Below are 23,304 nucleotides of genomic sequence, written 5' to 3'. Positions count from 1 at the left end.
GGGCACCGTATGGACACAGCCCCACATGACATAATTGTGTGTAAAATACTACTCCAGATTTCCATTAACACTGTTTACAGTACCTGCTCCTTTCTTCAAGGTCAAATGGGGAACACAGAAATATTTGCCAAATCAGGATAATTTTCTATTATGATCATCCTAGAGGCATCATAATATTGCCTCCTAGTTGTCCTTTACAAAGCACTTTCACTCCTATTATTTCATCCCAAAAACCCAGTTAGTTGGGAATTTATTGTTGCTATTTTATATGCGACAACATTGATCACAGGAAGCAGCTAGTGGTTAGCCAAACCAAGAGAACACAGGTCCAAATCCTCTAACTGCAATTCCAATTGCCTTTCCACTGCATACCAGCCCAAGGCACCAGGCAGAGCTGGACTCCTTAGTGCTCCCCAAACAAAAAGCATTTGTAAGGGAGTGTGCTTACTAACAGGGAGAGGAGTCATCAAGTATACACTGCTAAGGAGACACTAAGCTCACCCATGCTCTTTCTTCAGGGTTCAAAATACAGATTTGGGCATGGGTAGATGCTATATATTTACTTTATTTTGTTAAAGTTCAAGAGCAATTTTATTAGCATTTGAGGGACAAACTATAGGGAAGGCAAGCTGTAAATGTTGGCAGCTGCTGGAAGGAGGCAAGTGGATACCAGGGAGAGAGAGGGTACTGCCTTTTGACATAAGATGGCAAAAGCAGACAAGCTTAGCAATGAAAAGAACAAGCAAGTGCATGAGTGGGGGGAATCTTCAGAGACACATGAGAAAACCCAGTGTCAGGACAAACGTGCTTAGGATTTCAGCCCACATCCAAGGAAGAGAAAGAAAGGAACAAAAAGAAAAATGGCACTTTCTGAAGTAGAAGTGAGAGAAGCAAGCAGACTCAGCAACTGTCCATGCTATACATTTCTATAAGATAGTTCTGCAATCTATATGAGAGTAACTAATCTTCACAAAACACACAGTTCAAGAAACAATGGGACTTAGGAGAATAATAAGTGTCTGCACTCATGTATTTTACCTTATGCAACAAGTATGCTGTTATTACCTATGGACAATTCAAATCTTAGCAAACCAGTTAAGGTGCAAACTTGATGCTTTAAACTACCCTGTTTGGTATGTGTGGTGTGGTGTGTGTGTGTACTTTAATTTCCAAGTGCACATGCATTGTGAGGCTTATATATTTGCAAGCAAGTACTTTTAACTGCTGAGCCATCTTTCCAGCCAAGGCTCACATTTTTTAATTACATACTTTCTCACCTAGTAGCAGTATACAGAGTTCCTAATAGGTTATCTCTGAATTAATAAATCACAGCTCCCACAAATCCTTTTACTTAGTTATTTGGCAGGAAATCCCCCCACCTTGTAATGACTCATAAAGTTAAGTTCCTTTGTCTCTTTTCCACATGATCCAGAAATTGATTTAGTAATGTTTTGCAATAGAACGGGTCAGTAGCCAGGCACACAAGTCATTTTTAAAGTTGCACAGTGGTACTTAGCATTCACCTGAAAGAGCTTCAGGGCCTTGACCAACCCACCAACTTCATTTTTCAAGGAGAACACGACAGCTGTCTTGCCACTCTCTGGAGTGGCACTGGTTTTGCTGCCTTTCTTGTCATCACTTTTGCTGGGGACAGCTTTATTTAGCTTTAAGAAAGTAGAAGTACAAAAGAAAATTAGTAGGATTCCAGAGTTTTCCACAACTTACTTTCCCCCCCCACCCCAGATGGTCCACTGGAGGCCCCATCCATCATACAAACTTAAAGTTGTCATGACACTCATCACTCTCAGCCTTAAACTATGGTCTAATTTACTTCAAGAACTCTTCCAGTGACTCATGCTAGCATCTAGAGTGAAAGTAAAAAGGGATCACGTTTGCTTCATATTGGTGGCAACAAAAAGCTGACTATTATTAAATATAAAATATCAAGTAAGAATAATTCTTGCCTTTATAGGTTAATTTTTCAGCATAAAATTTGATGTTTCAGCTTAATAGAATCATATAAGTAAACTATAGCCAGGTGTGGTGGTGCACAACTTTAATCCCAGCACTCAGGAGGCTGAGGTAGGAGGATCCTATAAGTTCAAGACCACCCTGAGACTACATAGTGAATTCCAGGTCAGCCTGAGCTAGAAAGAGACCCTACCTTGATTAAAAGAAATAATTAAGTAAACTTTTAATCACTAAGTATAACAATCTATGTGTATGCATATATGTATATAATTTTGTTCCTCAATACTGAGGACTGAATCCAGGACTTAGCAAGCACTGTTCCACTAAGCTAAATGCTCAATACCCTTAAGCATATTTTTTTACAATAGTAAATTTAGCTTCAATTAAGTCTTTTTTTAAAGCACCCATAACATTCTGAAATATGTCAGGGCATGCACTAAGGTTGACAATTTCTACAATTAGATCCACACTGCCTTCATAAATTGCCAATATGAATCTGCCTGCACACTGAGGTCTACCCAACCACAAAAGATGTGTGCAACCAAAGTCCTTTGTCAGAAGGTAATAGCTGAAAAGTGACTATTAAAATTCAGCCACAAATAAAATTGGGGAGTATAGGAAAATGTAGAGAAAACTAGCTACCCAATCATTAGGAGCAAACAGAATCCAAGTAACAACTATTAATTCTGTTGGCTAAAGATAAAAATGGCAAATTCTAGCAACTCAGATCAGACAGTCAGATATACAGAATTTTTAAAAGCTGGAAACTTTTCATTTCACAGAGTAAAATTATGGTGGTTTATTTTGTGTTCATTATATACTAATATAGAGTTGAGCAAACAGGATATTATTTCCACAGCAAATAGTGGTGTAATATAATCATACCAATCTATAATATCCTCAGGAAACTGAGAAATACATGTTTGATATGGAGCCCAGTGAAAAGTGATTCATCATTATCTTCTTTCAATTTCTCTTCTGGCTTTATTTTCACACATTAATATTGCCTCACTCACCAGATTTATATATAATAGAAATGGATATTTTATTATTTATGACTTGAGGGAGATAAGTTTATGCAGACATTGGCAGATGACAGTATGTTTAGGCATTAAAAGCTCAAATGTCTCAGTATTCTCAACAGCTGCTTTCTCCTCACCACACAGCACAGAGATCTCATATGTTTAAGTAGAATTTTTATGTGAAAGGGTTATACATTAACCATAACTAAGTTTTATTTGTTTTCCTTCTATCAGTTCATTATGACCTCAAAATTCCTTCATGTAAAATCTCATCCAAATATTCATGATATTTTAAAGTTAGAAAATCTATTTACATTTTGACCTCATTTTTGAAAATTGATTTAAATAGTTCTACAAAAGTTGCTGTGATTATTTTTCATCATTTTTGGTAATAACAAAATATCAGTAGAGTTTACATGTTTGGAGCTTTGATAATGCAACCAATTTTTCTGTGACAAGCTGAATTGGAATTGGCTGGTAAATTATGATACAGCAGTGAAATGCCATTAAAGATTGTTAATGACTAGGAACTTAGATACATTTTTATCTCATCTTCATGAAGTAAAATCTACTGTTTTTACTGAATCTCATTACTATTACTCAAATTGGGATCTAAAACCTTGTATATGTTGTTTTTAATATGTTCACATTTTAAATACAAAACTTCTTTGAAAGCTGAAGCAAGTCTTCCTTGCTTTCTTCTATTGCTTTAGCAATTAAGCTTGTTGTTTGTTTGTTTGTTTTTCAAGGTAGGGTCACTCTGTAGCCCAGGCTGGCTTTGAACTCATGGTGATTGCTACTCCTACCTCAACCTCCCACTTATATTAAAGGTGTGTGCCACCAAGTCCAACAGCAATTAAACTTTTAAAAAGGAGTACTAAGGTTCTGGGCGTGGTGGCACAGGCCTTTAATCCCAGCACTTGGGAGGCAGAGGTAGGAGGATCACCGTGAGTTCAAGGCCACCCTGAGAATACAGAATGGATTCTAGGTCAGCCTGTACTAGAGTGAAACCCTACCTTGAAAAAAACCATAAAAAGGAGTACTAAGGCAGGCAAGAAAACTTTTTAAAAGAACTTGATCTTTATCTTATTCCAAAACTTGTACCTTGAGTCAAGAATAGAAATATTTCTGTTTTTACAAGCAAAAGCGCCTTTAGCATCTGAGTCATCTTCCCAGCCCAATTTCTGCTTTTAAAGTTATTCCTTTGTGGGGAGGGCGGTTAGAAGATACTATACTCTTGTACAAACTATAAAAATATATTTATTTCCTTCTCTCAAATCTTCCTTATAATGAAAGATCTTTTAAAATTCTACACTCTTTTGGGTTGTGGAGTTAGGACATTGGTTCTTACAACTGCATTCTTTGTGTTCAGTAACTTCATGTTCTGCTCTGAGGAAGAAAGTTTAGCACACAGCAATCCGTACACCTGCTTTACTTAGTGGAGCACTAAGGCTGACTGAAGGGAGGCCGAGAGACAAGACCATAAGCAAGGAGGGAGTTGAAGCGCGCCTTCTTACTCTACACCAGGTGTCCCCAGGGTGAGGATGAGACAGCAGCTCCCCTAGAGAACACTCTCAAGTGCCATATACTCTGTACTCACTGTTAAGCCGCCAAGTAGCTGATGCTCTTCAGGCACGGCTGAATCCAGGGACAGCCCTCTCCTTGCCCAGTATTTACTGGAAAACATCATCATTGCTGGCTGCATGGATCGTGGTGTAATTTTCCTTCTCAGCAGCAGGGGGGACCCGAGGGGCAGCTCTGGTGGAGATGGAGAGAGGAAGGGGCATCCACAGCTGTTCCGGGCGCTGTCCAGAATCCTGGTGCTGAAGAACAGAGTGAATCCACCCTCCCTCGCCTCCTTTATATGAGTGACTGGGGACTGATGGAAAGCTGATTAGAAAGAAACTCATTTCTGGTGGCTGATGGCCACAGTCAGATTACAGATCTGAAGCCTGGGGTTATCTGTGCTCATGATGAGATTTGTTTGTTTTCATAGGTCGAGTAGCTATTTGGGGAAGAGGAGGTGGAGAACAATACATAAGGGGATTTTTTTTTGTAACAAAACATCTGTCCCAATGTTAACTCTCATTGCTCAAGCCTGCTACTGGAAAGAAAGGCTCAGTCTTTAAGTAACTCTGCACTCAAGGGCTTTGTGCTTTCTAAAAGGAGGAAAATCATTTAAGAAATTAATTGTGCAAATGCTGTGTGCATGCATCTATGTATGATGGCTTTCATAAAAGTCACTGGTTCCTAATCCTATGGTATCCCTGTGTAAACTGATGTTCAGGCTATTGTACTACAAAGTAAATGTGAGGCTTGGATTTAACCACATATAAATAGACCTCATACATTAATCCTACGATGTTCATTCCTCTGATGTTCTTGATGGCCACTGAATCTTTACTCTCCACTTCTAACTTCATCAAATGCAGAAATGTGACATGCAATAGATCCAATGATATTGTAACTATTCAAACCTTAGAAAGGCACACAGAAAAATATAACTAATCGTCTGATGAATGGAAAATTCTTAACCAAGTGTGTTTAACTAAAGAACTAACCAAAATCTGGGATGGCACTATTTCTCTATATAGAAAACAATATAATTTTCTATATTCAAAACAAGAGTGCAGAGCTAGAGAGATGGCTTAGTAGTTAAGGTACTTGCCTGCAAAATCAAAGGGCCCTGGCTCAACTCCCCAGGACCCACAAAAGCCAGATGCACAAGGTGGCACATGTATCTGGAGTTTGTTTGCAGCAGCTGGAGACCCTAGCATACCCATTCTCTCTGTTTCTTTCTCTCTCTCTCATAAATAAATATTTTTTAAAAATTTAAAAAACAAGAGCATATAAGCTAATACTGACTAGTTAAGATTGACTAGCTAATATTTAATTGTTTTGGAGTCTTGAGGGTATATAATTGCTATTTGATCTACTTCTGGAAATAATCATTCAGTTCCTATTCCCTCTAAAGTTTATTGCTAATAAGCCATAGAAAAGGCAAGTATTAATAAGTGAAGAAATCATAAAATAATAGCTGACATTGCTGAATTCTCAATTTTTACGAATTTCTACTATAAGCACTTTCATAGGTCAAAACATAATCAAGAAAGTCGCTATTATTTACATTTTATATAAAGATAAACTGAGGCATGGGAAGTTTAGAAAAATTACCAAAGGTTCATGCAAATAATGAGTGGCCAAGGCAGGATCTAAATTCAGGCAGTCTGGCTTCAGAATCCATGCTTTCCATTGTTACAGTATATATAGTATCCTCAGGTATACAAACAAGGAAATACCTTAACAAAAGTAGTTTCAGGGCTGGAGAGCTGGCTTAATAGTTAGGACATTTTCCTGCAAAGCTAAAGGACCCAGGTTCAAATCCCCAGGACCCACACAAGCCAGATGCACAAGGTGGCATGTGTATCTGGAGTTTGTTTACAGTGACTAGAGGCCTTGGTGTACCCATTCTCTCTAACTATCTCTCTCTCCCCAATAAATAAATAAAATTTTTAAAATATTAAAAGAAAATAGCTTTAATTGACCACATGTAGATCATAGAGCCATTCAAGCCATACACAGAACAGTTTGGCAAAATGGGTCATTCAACAAATATTTGTTAAGCACTCAACTTCTGTTGGGCATTGAAACTGAATCTTGGGTACACAAAGGTGAGTGATACACAGTGCTGAGTCTCAAGAAAACCAGTCTAGTTGGGAGACACACACATGCAAATAATGAAGTGAAACACAAAGAGTGATCTTTCAGCAAAAGACTTCAAAAACACAAGGTACAGTGTTCAATGGGATTTTAGGGAGTCCAGAGAACCTTCAGGGAGTTACTTAAACTGACTCTTTAAAAGTAAATTTGTGGGGCTGGAAGATAGCTGAGCAATTATAAGATATTTGCTTAAAAGGCAACTTAATTTTGTGGTATAGAATCCCTTAAAATGCACAGTACCTCTAGAGTTGGGAATAAACCAAAAAAGAACAGTTCAAAGTTTATAAAGCTGTTAGACAATTTCAAAACTTATGACAAAGTTACAGTAATCAATAAAGTATGGTACTTTGTTAAAAACAGACATATAGGTTAAATGAATCAAATTGATAGTCCAGAAATAAACTCATACCTCTGTGATCAATAAATTTCCAAGAAAAGTCAATGAGAAAAGAATCACCTTCTCGGAGAGAGCCAGTCCCCAGACAATTAGCTCATTTAGTGCTGGAAGGCACTACATGAGCCACCAGGGGAAAGTGGCCAACATCTGTCCAAGCAACTCAAAGTCAAAGTGACTCATAAGCAAACAACCTGATGTGATGCTCGCAAAAGTGCAATGGTGGCACACAGCCATGGTAGGAAACCAACTGCTCTAGAATTGGCTAACAGATCTGCTCAGTGGAAAGGAAACCATATCTGGAAATGGAAAACAAGTCAGAATCATATCCAGATAATGATTCTGCTTTGCATTGTCAAGCTCCCACTAACCTTATGCTATAAGAGGGTCTACACCCTTTAAATCCTCTCTAAATTAATAATGGTCATCCCATTTAACTGGTGCTGACTTCACTCTCTGTTGGAGAATCTGCTTCTCTTTTTCTGACAGGAGCTGGACCTGAGGAGATAAATGACTCAGTACACTCCAGCCTGGCCCCAGCTGAAACTACAGAGGAATTGGGGAAATGAGCAAGAGTTCTGCTTTCTTACTGAATCTAATATCAGCATAAGGGTGATGGAGATAGACACTGAGGACATTCAATACCTATCAAACCAGAGATCCAGAGGCTCCTACATACCCATCACTGAAGTAGACTCAAAATGCTCCCAGAATGGCTCAGGGAATTTTGCAGAAGAGGGAGCAGAAAGATTATTAGAGCCATAAGTTGGGATATTTTTCACAGAGACATTGCCTCTCTCCCATAATTGACTGCTGCACCATAATGCATGACCCATAATCCCTATGGGGTTGACCTACATCCCCAATAAGGAAAGCCTCTTCAGAAAAGGGGCAGGGAGGAGGGAAAGTATGGTACCAACATATGTTGTTTACATACAAAATTTGTCCATATCTAATAAAAAGTAATTTTAAAAAGAATAACCTTCTCAGGCTGGAGAAATGGCTCAGTGGCTAAGGCACTTGCCTGCAAAACCTAGTGACCTGAGTTTGACTACCCAGTTCTCACATAAAGCCAGATGCACAAAGTGGCCCATGCATCTGGAGTCCATTTGCAATGGCAGAGGCCCATTCTTTCTGTCTCTTTATCTCTTTGCTTATAAATAAATAAAAATATTTATTAAAAAAGAATAACCTCAACAAATGGTTCTAGGACAATTTTACACATGCATGCATACATACATGGCAAAACAATGGAGTTGGACTTCTACCTCACAGCACACACAAATTTAACTTAAATGGATCATAGACATAAAAAAAAAAAGGGCCAAGTGTAAGAGCTATAAAACTCTTAGAAAAAAAGTATATGAGTAGGCCTCTCTCTCTTTCTACCTCTCTACCTCTTTCTCTCTCAAATAATTAAATAAAATATATTTTAAAAGTATATGTATGACTAAATATTTGTGTCCTTGAATTAGACTTATCGTCTCATAGATATGACACCAAAAGCATAGACATCCAGAGCAAAAAATAGACAAATAGAATTTCATGGAAATTAAAGACTTTTGTGCTTTAGAGGGCACCATCAAGAAAACAAAATGAGGGCTAGAAAGATTGCTTGATGGTTAAAAGTGTTTGCCTACAAAGCCAAATTCTCCAGGACCCACATAAGCCAGATGCATAAGGGGGCACATACATCTGAAGTTTGTTTGTAGTGACTGGAGGCCCTGGTGCACCCATTCTCCCTCTCTCTCTCTCTCTCTCTCTCTCTCCTCTCTCTTTTTCTCCCCCCCCCTTTTTCTCTCTCAAATAAATAAATAAAAATATATTTTAAGAATTTTACAAATAAAAAAAGAAAACAAAATAAACTGGGCATGGTGGTGCATGCCTTTAATCCCAGCACTTGTGAGGCTGAGGTAGGAGGTTGTCATGAGTTCGAGACCAGCCTGAGACTACCAAGTGAATTCCAGGCCAGCCTGGGCTAGGGTGAGCCTTTAAAAAACAAAGGAAAGAAGAGAAAGTATGTAAAATGACAGATAAATAAAAATGAAGGAAAATAATTTTCAATTGTTTATCTCTTTAGAAGCCACATCTAGAATAAAACTCTTGCTAACTTAAAAAACATAAAGCTCTTGGGCTGGAGAGATGGCTTAGCGGTTAAGCACTTGCCTGTGAAGCCTAAGGACCCTGGTTCGAGGCTCGGTTCCCCAGGTCCCACGTTAGCCAGATGCACAAGGGGGAGCACGCGTCTGGAGTTCGTTTGCAGAGGCTGGAAGCCCTGGCGCGCCCATTCTCTCTCTCTCCCTCTATCTGTCTTTCTCTCTGTGTCTGTTGCTCTCAAATAAATAAATAAAAATAAAATTAAAAAAAAAACATAAAACTCTTACAACTAAGAAATGTTGAGTTGGGATTTGGGGTTGAAGTAATGGCTCAGTGGGTAAAGCATCTGCCATACAAGCTTGAGTATCTGAATTCAGATCCCCAGAACCCATATAAAAAACCAGATGCAGTAGCAGGAACATGTGTATTCCCAGTGCTTCTGAAGCAAGATGGAAGGTGGAGACAAAAGCTTGAAGGCCAACTAGCCTGGTGAATGCAGCAGTAATCAAGGACCTTGCCTCAAACAAGGTGGGAGGTAAAGACTGACAACCACAGTTATCCTTTGCCCTCCACATGTGTGTTGTGGTATGCATGTACCTACATTCAACACATGAATATGCATGCACATGAGTGTGTAACACACACACACACACACACACACACACACACACACACACACATGCTATTGCAGTTACCTTTTTGTTGCAGGAACAAACACCTGATTCAAAGCAGCTTATGGGAGGAAAGGTTGGTTTCAGGCTTACACTGTCCAGGGGAAGTTGCATCATGGGGAAAGAAGCTGGTTCACTTCTTCATACATCCATACAGAGAAAGGACAGCCGGAACTCAAAGCTGGCTCTATACACACAGGGTTAGTCTCTACCCCAAGGTCTGTTCCTGCCAACATACTTCTTCCAGTAAGGCTCCCCCTCCAAAACTGCCACCATCTGGGGACCAAGCATTCAAAACACGTGAGCTTATGGGGGACACCTGAGTCAAACCACTATTCACACAAAATAGTGCATATTTAAACAGACATGTCTTCAAAAATATGGCCTATAAGCACATGGGGGGAAATGCATTGCCTTAGTCATTAAAGAAATGCAAATCAAAATGACAATATACCTCTTCATACCCAATGGAATAGCTGAAATAATAAAGATAGGCAATAACAAGTGTGGGTGAGAAAACAAAAATTCAGAGTCCTCAGATATTGCTGGTAGTGTTGTAAAGAGATGTGTGTTATTTTGAATAGATGGCCCCCAATATATTCAGTGTTTTATTAGTTTATAGTTTGGATCGGCAGCCATCTGGGGTCCACCCCTAATGTCTGGTGGTAGATTTGAGATTCCAATCTAAAGATATGCAAAGTGCCTGAGTTCCTCCTGGAGTTCCTGAAGTGTGAGTGTGGCTTTTGACTTGTGGTTCTCTCTATTTGTACCTATAAAAACAGGGCCAACTTCTTCTGCCATTATGGAACTTCCCATAGATCTGTAAGCTTCAATAAATCCCTTCCTTCCATGACTGTGTTTGGTCTAAAAGCTCATCTCAACAAACCTTAAACTGTCTACTACAAGGTGCAACCACTTTAGAAAACAGCTTAGAAAAGAGCTTGGTGGTCCCTTAAAATTTGATATACAAAAGGGCTGGAGAATTGGCTCAGCAGTTAAAGGTACACGTTTGCAAAGTATAATGACCTGGGTCCAATTCCCCAGAACCCATATAAAGCCAGATTCACAAAGTGGCACATGCATCTGGAGTCTGTTTACAATGACTTAAGGCCCTGGTGCACCCACATTTTCTTTTATTTTTTTTCTAAAGATTTATTTATTTATTTGAGACAGAGAGAGGGAGAGAGCAAGAGAGATAGTGGGCATACCAGGGCCTCTAGCCACTGCAAATGAACTGCAGACACATGTGCCAACATGTGCACTTGCTTGCAAAGCATGATGGCCTAGGTTTAATTTCAAAGTACCCACATAAAGCCAGATGTCAAACTGGTGCATGTAGCTGGAGTTCATTTGCAGTGACAAGAAGCTCTGGCATACCTATACTCTCTCTACCTGTCTGCTCCTCTCCCCCTCTCTCTTTCTCGTATAACTTCTTTTCCAATAACTTCTCACTCTAACCTAGACTGACCTGAAATTCACTATGTAGTCTCAGGTTGGCCTGGAACTCACTGCGATCCTCTGCCTCTTTAGTGATGGAATCAAAGTTGTGTACCATCACACCTGGCTCAAATAGCTTTTGTTTGAGGCAAGCCCAACAGACTGGCCTTTATTTATGACACACACACACACAGAGAAAGAGAATTCATGCACCAGGGCCTCTAGCCACTGTAGAGATGGCATAGCAGATAAGGTGCTTGCTTGCAAAGCCTAAGGACCCATGTTCTACTCTCCAGGTCCCACATTAGCCAGATGCACAGTGACACAAGCATGCAAGGTCCTACATGGACACAAGGTGGCGCACACATCTGGAGTTCAATTGCAGTGGCTGAAGGCCCTGGTACACCAATTCTCTCTTGCTCTCATTCTTGCTCTCTTACATAAAAAATAAAAGTCCAGTCTGCTGGTCTTGTCTCAAAGACAATTATCTTTTTGTAGCTGGGCATGGTGTACACACCTTTAATCCTAGCATCGAGAGGCAGAGGTAGGAGGATTACTGTGAGTTCAAGGCCACCCTGAGATTACATTGTGAATTCCAAGTCAGCCTGGACTAAAGTGAGACCCTACCTCAAAAAATAAAGCCAAAATTTTTTTTAATTGATTTAACCCTACAGTTAGCACAGGGTCAACAATTGTACTCCTAGATATACATCTAAGAAAATTATATTCACACAAAAAAATTATGCATGGATATTCATAGCAGCATTATTCATAATAGCAGAACTGGAAATAGTTCACTTATTATCACTTGATAAAAAGACAAAGTTAGGTGTGGTGACTCATGTGAAGCTAAGGTAGAATGATCACTATGATTTTGAGGCTAAGTCAGAGTGAGTTCCAGGTCAGTTTGAACTATAGTGAGAACTTGCTCACCCCAGCAACATGGAGTTGACCCATAAATGTCATCATGCTCAGTATGTGTTGATATCCACTTGTGTTTATAGGAAAATTCCTGAGCTGTAATAATTTTTGAACTCCTACCACCACAATTCATAACTTACCTGCCTAGCACACATGAGGCCCTGGCCTCAATCCCCAACAAGAGGGAAAGAAGGACAAAGAATAAAGTCTTAAAGGGGGAAAATGAGACAGATGTGGTGATACACACCTTTAATCCCAGAACTTGGGAGGTAGGAGTAGGAGGATCTCCAAGAGTTCAAGACCACCCTGAGAATACATAGTGAATTCCAGGCCAGCATGGACTAGAGCAAGATGCTACCTTGGAAAAAAAAAAAAGGCGGGGTGGAGGAGTGGGGAATGTGCCTGGCAGCTCCCAAGTCAGGATAGGGAAGGAAGCAGGAAGGGGCAAAAGAAGATATGTGGAGTATTGATATATTTGAATGGGAAGCGATAATGATACTTTTGAGGCTAGGATGCAACAAAAAGTCTGATTGCTTTTTCTTGAGTAATTTGTCTCCTTGGTTTTAATCATCCATCATTCCAGTCGACCACATTTGTGTCACTTAAACCATCTTGAACAATGCAAGGGATGAATTTTATAGCAAATAACCAGTTTGTCTGACTCTTCTTTCATTGACACCTGACTCATAGGTCTTATAGAGTATATCCTTTAGGGTCTTGGGCAGGAAGTGTTCTGTATTATTGCCATCCACTCATAACTTCTCTAACTTAATTACATATTACACCAAAATAAGTTTATATCTATTTCCCATGACTTAGTGTTATGTAAGTTTATCAATAAAAGGTCCTGAAATAAGCATGCAACAATTTACTTTTAGGGAACTCAAGGAAGCTTCTCTTTAACACCATTTTCTTTTCAAAATATTCACAAACCAATGTCATATGCATACTTAATGAAGTACTCACCTACCTTGACACTTCAGATATCACAAGTAGCCTTAAAAAATAGCAGGGCTGGGCTGGAGAGATGGTTTAGTGGTTAAGTGCTTGCCTGTGAAGCCTAAGAACCCTGGTTCAAGGCTCGATTCCCCAGGACCCACATAAGCACAAGGTGGCACATGCATCTGCAGTTCATTTACAGTGGCCGGGGGCCCTGGCATGCCCATTCTCTCACTCTCATTCTCGCTGTCCCTCTTTTGCTCTCTGTTGCTCATAAATATAAAAAAGAACCTGAAAAAAAACCTTTAAAAAAATTAGCAGGGCTGGAGAGATGGCTTAGCAGTTAAGGTGCTTGCCTGCAAAGCCAAAGAATATAGGTTCAATTCCCCAGGACCCCCATAAGCCAGATGCACAAGGTGGTGCATGCATCTGGAATCCGGTTGCAGTGGCTGGAGTCCCTGGTGTGCCCATTCTCTCTCTCTCCCTACCTTCCTCTTTCTCTCTCTCAAATAAATTTAAATTTTAAAAAATTAAAAATTAAGGCAGCCAGCCATGATGGCATATACCTTTAATTCCAGTACTCAGGAGGCAGAGTTTGAGGCCACCCTGAGACTAATAGTTAATTCCAGGTCAGCCTGGGCCAGAGTGAGACCCTACCTCAGAAAAAAAGGGAAAAAAAAATTAAGGCAGCAGCATGGAGCATAAAAGTTATTAAGGACCACGGAAAACCCCCCTCCCCCCAAATTTGACTGAAAAACCTTCACAGCATTCTTGATCATTTGATAATTTGAATGTATGTCCCCCAATAGACTCAGGTGTTTTATTAAAACTTGAATTTCCAGCCATCTGGCTGGAAGAGGTGTGTTTGGGGGCAGATCTGATTTCTAGCCCAAAGGTATGAAGAACAGCCTAAGTTCTGCCTGGTTTCCTGCTGTTTGCTGCCCACTTGTGTTTGCTAGCTTGTGGTGCTGGTTGACTGATGGTGTCTCTCTGCTTGATTTTGAGTAAGGAGGCCAAGCTTCTTCTGCCATTATGGAACATCCTTTGGATCTGTAAGCCTGAAATAAATCCCTTCTCCGATGCATTGTGTCTGTCTGGTCCCAGCAACATGGAACTGACTAGAAATGTCTTCATGGTCAGTATGAGTTGATATCACTTGTGTTCACAGGAAAATTCCCGAGTTATATAATTTTTGAGCTTCTACCACCTCAATTCATATTATAGCCAACAGAGGTGTGTTTTTTTTCTTGTATACTTTGTTATTTGCTTTTGAAATTCTGTTCTCTAAAAAAATTCCACTTTTCTCTTATTCAAATTAGAGGAGAGATATGTCAATTGTGAATGAGTATATCATTATGAATACACTATTTACCTGGAAAAGGTGAATATAGAAATCAATGATCACAGGTGTTTTTGATATCAAGGAAACATAGTTACTCCTCTCAATCACCCTGGCATACTATATAAACAATCATTTTCATGGAAAACACATAAACAAAGGGAACTTGAACTTTTCATGGATGTTTTTTAGCCATTCAGACATGTAGACAAAAAAGTCAATTTGGTATCCATCAAACTAAGATGATCTGATGTTGCAGCATAACCAGAATCAGTTGCCCACATTAACCAGCAACGTTTTCCTATTTGTTATTGTACTGCAAATAGATACCATAATTTCCCATACTGTTAAAAATGCTTAGTGAAGACATGTCTAGGTTTGGGGTATGGTGGCTTGCATTTTGTGATTATCTGCTGTGTTGACTGAGAAAGTGGCCTTGGAATCAGACTAAATTAATAGGCAAAAGTTTAAAAAAGATAGCTTACATATGGGTTTTCATCTTTATGACATTTATGGAGGGAGAATAAATAAAAGACAAGCATATTCATACCCATCTGAAGAAGACAAAACTGAAGCACAGGGGACAGTGCGGACGATGCATGTTGGGCTGGGGCGGCAGGGAGGGGTGGTTAGTGAAGTGGCTCAGACAAAACCAGAACACAGGCTTTAATCTGAAATCGAAATGACCTCAAAAATGTAAAACAGTTACAAGAATGGTTTTTGCACAGGTTCAGCTGAGACACGCTCACATGGGTTTCTTTTGTGGGGAGAGGTTCACTGGGAAGGGGGTCTTAGTATGCCATGAATGAGCTGGCAGGGTCCTGAAGCCAGAGGAGAGGTTTCAAGGAACATAGAAAGCAAAATGGACTTCTTATGAGTTTCTGGGGGAGGAGGGATGTCTGAGTGTCGACTATGTGACAGAAATCATGGTGGCGCTGGACGAGTGGGTGAAAAAGTAGGTTTCTCTCCAGTCTATAAGGCCCTCAGGTGGACAGTCTGTTCGGCCCTGCCGCCCTGTTCATGCTTGCATCAGCAGTAGGGGCTGAGGGCAGGCAGGAAGGCACCAGGTAAGAGAGTAATACTTCAAGGTTTGCCTAGGCCTGCAGCAGTGGCCTCTTAAACCACATCTAACAAAAAGAAAGCCAACTGAAGGGTGGTGCCCAAAGGCTATCTTGGCAGAAGAGTAATCTTTAGGAAGAAAAACAAACCGTACATTTGAAGATTGTTTAAAGATGGCCAAATAGATGGTGGCAGTGTCACTTAGCCATGAAGGGCCATTTAAACCCAGGCATATTTCTGTTTTTAAAGTGGTCTACAAAGCCGGGCGTGGTGGTGCACGCCTTTAATCCCAGCACTCGGGAGGCAGAGGTGGGAGGATCGCTGTGAGTTCGAGATTACCCTGAGACTTCATAGTGAATTTCAGGTCAGGCTGAGCTAGAGTGAGACCCTACCTCAAAAAAACAAAAAAAATAATAAAAATAAAAATAAAATAAAGCGGTCTACAAACTCACTGGTTCTCCTGCCACTAGTAAGACCTAGTCTGGTGTTTGGAAATATCTACTACCAACTGTCACAGAAGAGGGCAACCTCTGAGGTTAAGATTTTTACTTTTTATTTATTTATTAATTATAGACAGAGGGAGGGAGGGAGAGAGAGAGGTAATTGGCACGCCAGGGCTCCAGCCACTGCAAACGAACTTCAGACACATGCACCCCTTGTGCATCTGGCTAACGTGGGACCTGGAGAATAGAACCAGGGTCCTTAGGCTTCTCAGGCGTGCCTTAACCGCTAAGCCATCTTTCCATCCCTTAAGATTCTTTTTAATTAGGGATGGAGAGATGGCTTAGCAGTTAAGGCACATGCCTGCAAAGCCCAAGGACTCAGGTTCGATTCCCCTGTGCCGAAGTGATGCAAATGCACAAGATGGCACATGTGTCTGGAGTTCATTTGCTGTGGTTAGAGGCCCTGGTGCACCCATTCTCTCTCAAATAAATACCTTTTTAAAAAGAACCTTTTTAATTAAAATGAAACACCTGGGCATAGTAGTACATGTCTATAATGCCAGAGGCCAGCTGGGATACATAGTGAGACCATCTCAAAACACATACACACCCTAAAAAGCTGAACTTGACCAGGGTAGTGCTCAATGATCACAGCTAAGCTTACCTGGATTCATTTTCTTTTTTCTTTCTTTTTGCATATTTCTATATATTGTTTTCCAACAGCAAATAAAAAATTACTTTCACTTGTTTTTCATGTTTTCTTGGCCCAATTCTTTAACTTTTTTTTTTTTTTTACTTCTAAAACGTGCTGAACTTGATATAATTAAGTATGTTTAAACAGCATGGTTAATGAACTTGAACAATCATCCTCAGATACCTACATGCTTGTTACTTGCAATTGTGCTCCTAAATCGCTTTTTTCGGTCACCTTCTTGGACAACGTGTTGGAAAACACTTCTTACAATAATCATACATCTTCAAAACGTCGTTTCTTGTACTGGGGTGCACAGCATTAATGGGGACAGAAAGGGATCCAAGGCACAGGAGAGATCAGAGCCTGGCCTTTCCTTGCTGCCACAGAAGACTTGTGTCCACCCCTGAGCTCCGCAGTCATGGGAGTGGTGAGGGAAGGCATGAAGCAAGGGACAGGCTCTGGGGAGGGTAGCCCGCAGGAGGAAGCTGAGTTCCCCAGAAAGATGGAGGCCTATGGAAGAGCTCTGCTGGGCTGGCTCTGCCGCAATGCCAACATGGCTCACTCTGCAGCTGTGCAGGAAAAGGCTTCTTTTTTTTTGTTTGTTTAATGAACAAAGGATATGGTGAGGACAATGTTGGTTTTGTTTTTGGAGAAAGGATCTTTCTTTTTGGAGAAAGGCCTTTAACTAGTCAATGACCTTCAAGTCCAGATCCTCCTGCCCCCACCTTCTAACTACTGAGATTACATATGTACATCACTATGCCCAGTTAATGCAGTGCTGTGTCTAGAACCCAGGATCTCAAGCATATTAGGCAGCCTTCTACCAACTTAGTTATATCCCTAGCCCAGTATTTTGGAGGAAGCTATTTCAGTTTACTTGCTATTACTCTAACATTTCAATTTTTATATACAGAGAGATTGAACCATACTAGGCAAGTACAATACTATTTCCTGATAGATCTTAGGAATACTTCGGTTGTAATTTTTCTTTATATTGAGTTCATCAACAATGCAGTGTTCCATGGTGAAAAGAAAAGCTTTGGATATCAAACAAGAGTTGTAAGAATATGCCCAGTATAGCCGGGCGTGGTGGCACACACCTTTAATCCCAGCACTCGGGAGGCAGAGGTAGGAGGATCACCGTGAGTCCACGGCCACCCTGAGACTACAGAGTTAATTCCAGGTCAGCCTGGACCAGAGGGACACCCTACCTCGAAAAACCAAAAAAAAAAAGTATGTCCAGTATAAACTACCCACCTCCCTCCCACCTTTCCATTTAAGGGCAACACTATTTTCCTGATGGCAAGATGAACAGTAAATGTCAGGCTACTTACTAACAGCAGGGTAAGTATTGATACCTGGAATAATCAAAAACCACAACTGGCTGGGCGTGGTGGTACACGCCTTTAATCCCAGCACTCAGGAGGCAGAGGTAGGAGGATTGCTGTGAGTTTGAGGCCACCCTGAAACTCCATAGTGAATTCCAGGTCAGCCTGGACTAGAGTGAGACCCTACGTAGAAAACCAGAAAAAAAAAAAAAAAAAAAAAACACAACTGACAGCTAGGCGTGGTGGCACATGTCTTTAATCCCTCGAGAGGCAGAGGTTTTGAGTTTGGGGTCAGCCTGAGACTATATAGTGAATTCCGGGTCAGCCTGATCTAGAGTTGAAACCCTACTTCAAAAAAATAAAAATAAAAAAATAAAAACCACCCACAACTGAAAATCCCCATATAAGACACCATGGGGCCACATCCACTTGCGATGTTCAAGTAGCAGTGTATTTACTTAAAAGTAAAAGCAAGTGTAGGTGAACAGTGTCACATAGTGGTATTAGATACCATGGGGACCTTTCCAGGTTTGTTCCAAATAAATGTTTCCTATTCAAAGTAAAGTAACACTGGAAGTTTAATTTTCTTCAAAATGTTAAAAAATAAAATAAAGTTCAAAGTTGAGGAGGACAATCTAGATAGAATAGGCCAAGGTGATTGTCAACATACTACAAACAGCAAACAACTAGCGCAAACCTGTGAAATTCAAGAACCTAGTTTTTTAAAAACTTAAGGATTTGCCTAGCTGGTCATCAATCAACATGTATGAAATAAATTATACACTATTAGTGCTTTTAACTTTCAGGGGCTTGGATGCCTGTTAAAATAGAGGTCTTGGTATTATCTACAAAGATTCTGAGAACCAGAACACATTTTTAAAAAAAATTATTCTTTTTATTTGAGAGAGGGAAAGAGGCAAACACAGAGAGAGAGGGAGGGAGGGAGGGAGGGAGGGAGGGAGGGAGGGAGGGAGGGAGAGAGAGAGAGAGAGAGAGAGAGAGAGAGAGAGAGAGAGAGAGAGAGAGAGAGGGGGAGAGAATGGGCACGTCAGGGCCTCCAGCCACTGCAAACAAACTCCAGACGCATGTGCCACCTTGTGCATCTGGCTTACATGGGTCCTGGGGAATTGAATCAAAGTCCTTTGACTTTGTAGGCAAATGCCTTAACCGCTAAGCCCTCTCCAGCCCCAGACACATTTTGATAACACAGACCAAGGGTCTAAAAATTAGCACTCACTCTTTTAATTGTGGTTTGTCACACTAAACCAGTCATGATTCATAAGTTCTATTATTCTTACACTAATTTATTCTCAATGTATGAGATAAAACAGACTGCTCTGAGAAACCATGACTTCTCTCCAAAATTTTACACATAGGTACCCAAAATTTTGTATACCATGTGTGTATACTCCCAAAACCCCAAAATGCCCAAGCCAGAATAATGTTACTCTGGCACATGGTTGCACTCAAGTCCATAAACATTTGGTAACTTTATACATACAATCATAGTAGTTGGCATAATTATATGACTCCCCCATAAGAGCCACGCAGTGTCCTTAAAAACTCTGGGCAGTATCAAGGTCAGTAAGAATCACTCTCCCTAAAAAGCTATTTCCTTACTGCTCAAAGTGGCACACACCTTTAATCCCAGCACTGAGGAGGCAGGAATAAGAGGCTCTCCATGAGTTCCAGGCTACCCTGAAACTACAGAGTGAATTCCAGGTCAGCCTTGGCTACAGCAACACCCTACCTTGGAAAAAAAAGAAAAGAAAACCAGCAAAATACACTCGTCTACTAAAATGGTATGGTGCATAATAAATTATCCTAGCTATGTTATAATTAAACTACTAAACACACAAACCAAAGAAAATATATTGAAAGCAGTTAGAGAGAAGAAGCAAGTCACCTACAAAGGCAAGCCCATCAGAATAGCTGCAGATTACTCAACATGAACTTTAAAAGCCGGAAGGGCTAGGAATGATGTATTCCAAGTTCTGAAAGATATTAACTGCCAACCAAGGATACTTTATCCTGCAAAGAGATGGAGAAATAAGGACATTCCACAACAAAAGCAGGCTAAAGGAATATTTGAAGACAAAACCAGCTCTACAGAAAATACTTAACGGGATCCTCCATGCTGAACAGAAAGAAAAGTACACATATAATAGCCTGGAAAAAATAAACCATACTCAAATGCTAGTTAATACAAGAGAGCAAAATAAATACATACCTTTCAATAATAACTCTTAATATCAATAGCCTCAATACCCCAACCAAAAGACATAGGTTTGCAGACTGGATTAAAAAACAGAACCCTTCAATTTGTTGCCTCCAAGAAACTCACCTTTCTACAATCTATAGTAAAGGGCGCAATTATATGACACCCCCCATGAGAGCCAGGCAGTATCCTTAAAAACTCTGGGCAGAAGTGCTGGGATTAAAGGCATGCGACACCATGCCCGGCGTGGCTCCATCCCTAGGAGTGAAACAAAACAAAAAGTTTCACTCAAAAATTATAGAATCTGGGCTGGAGAGATGACTTAGTGGTTAAGGTGTTTGCCTATCTCTCTCTCTCTCCCCCTCTTTCTCTCTCTCAAATAATAAAATAAATTTAAAAAAAAATATACAATCTTGGCTGGAGAGATGGCTCAGAGGTTAAGACACTTGCCTGTGAAACCTAAGACCCCGGTTTGATTCTCCAGGTCCCACATAAGCCATATGCACATGGTGGTGCATGCATCTGGTGTCTGTTTGCAGTAGCTAGAGGCCCTGGTGCGTCCATTCTCATTCACTCTCTGTCCTTCTCTCTGTCTCTAATATACAAATAAAAAATCAGCCTCTACGATCGTGGCTGCAGGCGTAGGACTACAATCGCGGGTTTTCCCGGCGACCGAGAGTCGGAGCCTGTGTGCCAGCAGCCTGGAACCCAGAACCTGCCCTGGAGCCTTGCAAAAAAAAAAGAAAAAAAAAAAACTCTGGGCAGTATCAAGGTCAGTAAGAATCACTCTCCCTAAAAGATAGACACTATCTTAGGGTGAAAGGTTGGAAAATGGTGTTTCAAATAAACAGGCCTACAAAACAAGCAGAGCTCACTATTCTACTATTTGACAAAGTAGACTTCAGATCAACATTAGTTAGGAAAGGTAAGGAAGATCACTTCATATTAATTAAAGGCACACTCCAACAGGAGGACATTACAATCCTAAACATATATGCACCTAACCTGGGGGCTCCCAACTTCATCAAACAAACACTATTAGAACTAAGGTCACAGATAACACCAAACACAGTTGCAGTCGGTGACGTCAATACCCCACGCTCATTGTTACAGGTCAAAAAAATAAACAGAGAAGCATCTGGATTAAATGTGGTCACAGAACAAATGGACCTAACAGATATATACAGGACAATTCATCCAAATGCTGCAGAATACACATTCTTTTAAGCTACACATGAAATATTCTCTAAAACAGACACAAAGCAAATCTTAACAAATACAGGAAAATTAAAATAATTTCTTGTACTCTGATCACAATTGGATCAAACTACAAATCAATAGCAAAAGAAGATATAGAGCATACACAAAATCATGGAAACTAAACAATATACTACTAAATGATGAATAATGAATAAATCAAGAAAGAACGAAATTCATAGAGTCAAATGATAATGAGAACACAATATACCAAAACCTTTGGGACACAATAAAAGCAGTCCTAAGAGGAAAATTTATAGCTTTAAGTGCCTATATTAAGAAATTAGAGCCAGGCGTGGTGGCACACTTTAATCCCAGCACTCAGGAGACAGAAGTTGGAGAATCACCATGAGTTTGAGGCTACCCCGAGACTACATAGTGAATTCCAGGTCAGCCTGGAATACAGTGAGACCCTATCTCAAAAAAAAAAAAAAAAAAACCAAGCAAGAAAGGAAGAGCAATTAGAAGGCTGCAGAGATGGCTTAACGGTTAAGGTGCTTGCATGCAAAGCCAGAGGACCCAGGTTCAATTCCCCAGTACCCACATAATCCAGAAGCACAAGAGGGTGCATGCATCCAGAGGCTGTTCCCAGTGGTACAGTCCCTGGCATGCCAATTTTCTCTCTCTCTGTCTCCTCTTTATCTCTTTCTCTGCTATCAAATACATAAATAAAAATTAAAATTTTAAGAAAAAAGAAATTAGAAAGGTCACAAGTAAAGAACTTACTGCTTCACCTTAAGGCCTTGACAAAAGAACAAGGCAAACCAAAAATCAGTAGACAGGAAGAAATAATAAAGATTAGGGCCAGAAATTAATGAAATAGAAACCAAAAATCATTCCAAACAATCAATGAAACAAAGAGTTGGTTCTTTGAAAGGATAAAAAAAGACTGATAAACCCTTAGCAAATCTGACAAAAAGAGAGAAAAGACACAAATTAATAGAACTAGAAATGAAAAAGGTGCCATTATAACAGATACCAGAGAAATTCAAAAAATCATAGGGACATACTATCAGAACATATACTCCACTAAGTTTGAAAATCTTGAAAGAAATGGATGATTTCTTTGATTTATATGACCTACCTAAATTAAATCAACATGGGATTAACCACTGAAATAGACCTATAACAAGTATGGAGATCCAAGCAGTTATCAAAAATCTCCCAACTAAAAAAGTCCAGGCCTAGATGGATTCACTGGTGAATTTTTCAAGACTTTCATGGAAGAATGAACACCAATGCTTCTTAAACTTTCCCATAAAACAGAAAAAGAAAGAATTCTACCAAACTCCTTCTATGAAGGCAGCATCATCCTGATACCAAAACCAGACAAAGACAGAACAACAACAACAAAATTACAGACCTATCTCCCTCATGAACATAGATGCAAAAATTCTCCACAAAATATTGGCAAACAGAATACAAGAATATATCAGAAAGATCATTCACCTCAACCAAGTAGGCTTTATCCCAGAGATGCAAGGATGTTTCAATATATGCAAATCAATAAATGTAATACATTATATAACTAGACTGAAGGACAAAAATCACATGATCATCTCATTAGATACAGAAAAAGCATTTGACAAAACCCAACATCCCTTCATGATAAAAGTCCTACAGAGACTGGGAATAGAAGGAACATATCTCAACATAATAAAGGCTAAACCTACAGCCAACCTAAAACTAAATGGAGAAAAACTTGAAGGTTTTCCACTAAAATCAGGAACAAGACAAGGGTATCCACTGTCCCCACGTTTATTTAATATAGTACTGGAAGTCTTAGCCATAGCA

General features: G+C 39.9%; 1 protein-coding gene across 1 annotated transcript in view; it reads right to left on the bottom strand.

The window, feature by feature from the left end:
• The window catches only part of Tph2 (tryptophan hydroxylase 2), a 132,410-nt gene extending 122,493 nt beyond the window's left edge, over nucleotides 1–9,917 (bottom strand). Inside the window, exons 1-3 of the mRNA XM_004650111.2 lie at nucleotides 9,900–9,917; nucleotides 4,594–4,751; nucleotides 1,524–1,664 (exon numbers count right to left, since the gene is read on the bottom strand). Of these exons, the coding sequence (XP_004650168.1) occupies nucleotides 1,524–1,664; nucleotides 4,594–4,698 (246 nt within the window). The 5' untranslated portion in view covers nucleotides 4,699–4,751; nucleotides 9,900–9,917. The remainder of the gene's footprint in view (nucleotides 1–1,523; nucleotides 1,665–4,593; nucleotides 4,752–9,899) is intronic.
• Nucleotides 9,918–23,304: the final 13,387 nt, after the last annotated feature.

The sequence above is a fragment of the Jaculus jaculus genome, chromosome 6 (assembly GCF_020740685.1).
Source record: "Jaculus jaculus isolate mJacJac1 chromosome 6, mJacJac1.mat.Y.cur, whole genome shotgun sequence".
Classification (NCBI taxonomy): Eukaryota; Metazoa; Chordata; class Mammalia; order Rodentia; family Dipodidae; genus Jaculus; species Jaculus jaculus.
This window is presented reverse-complemented; position numbering and strand designations above follow the sequence as displayed.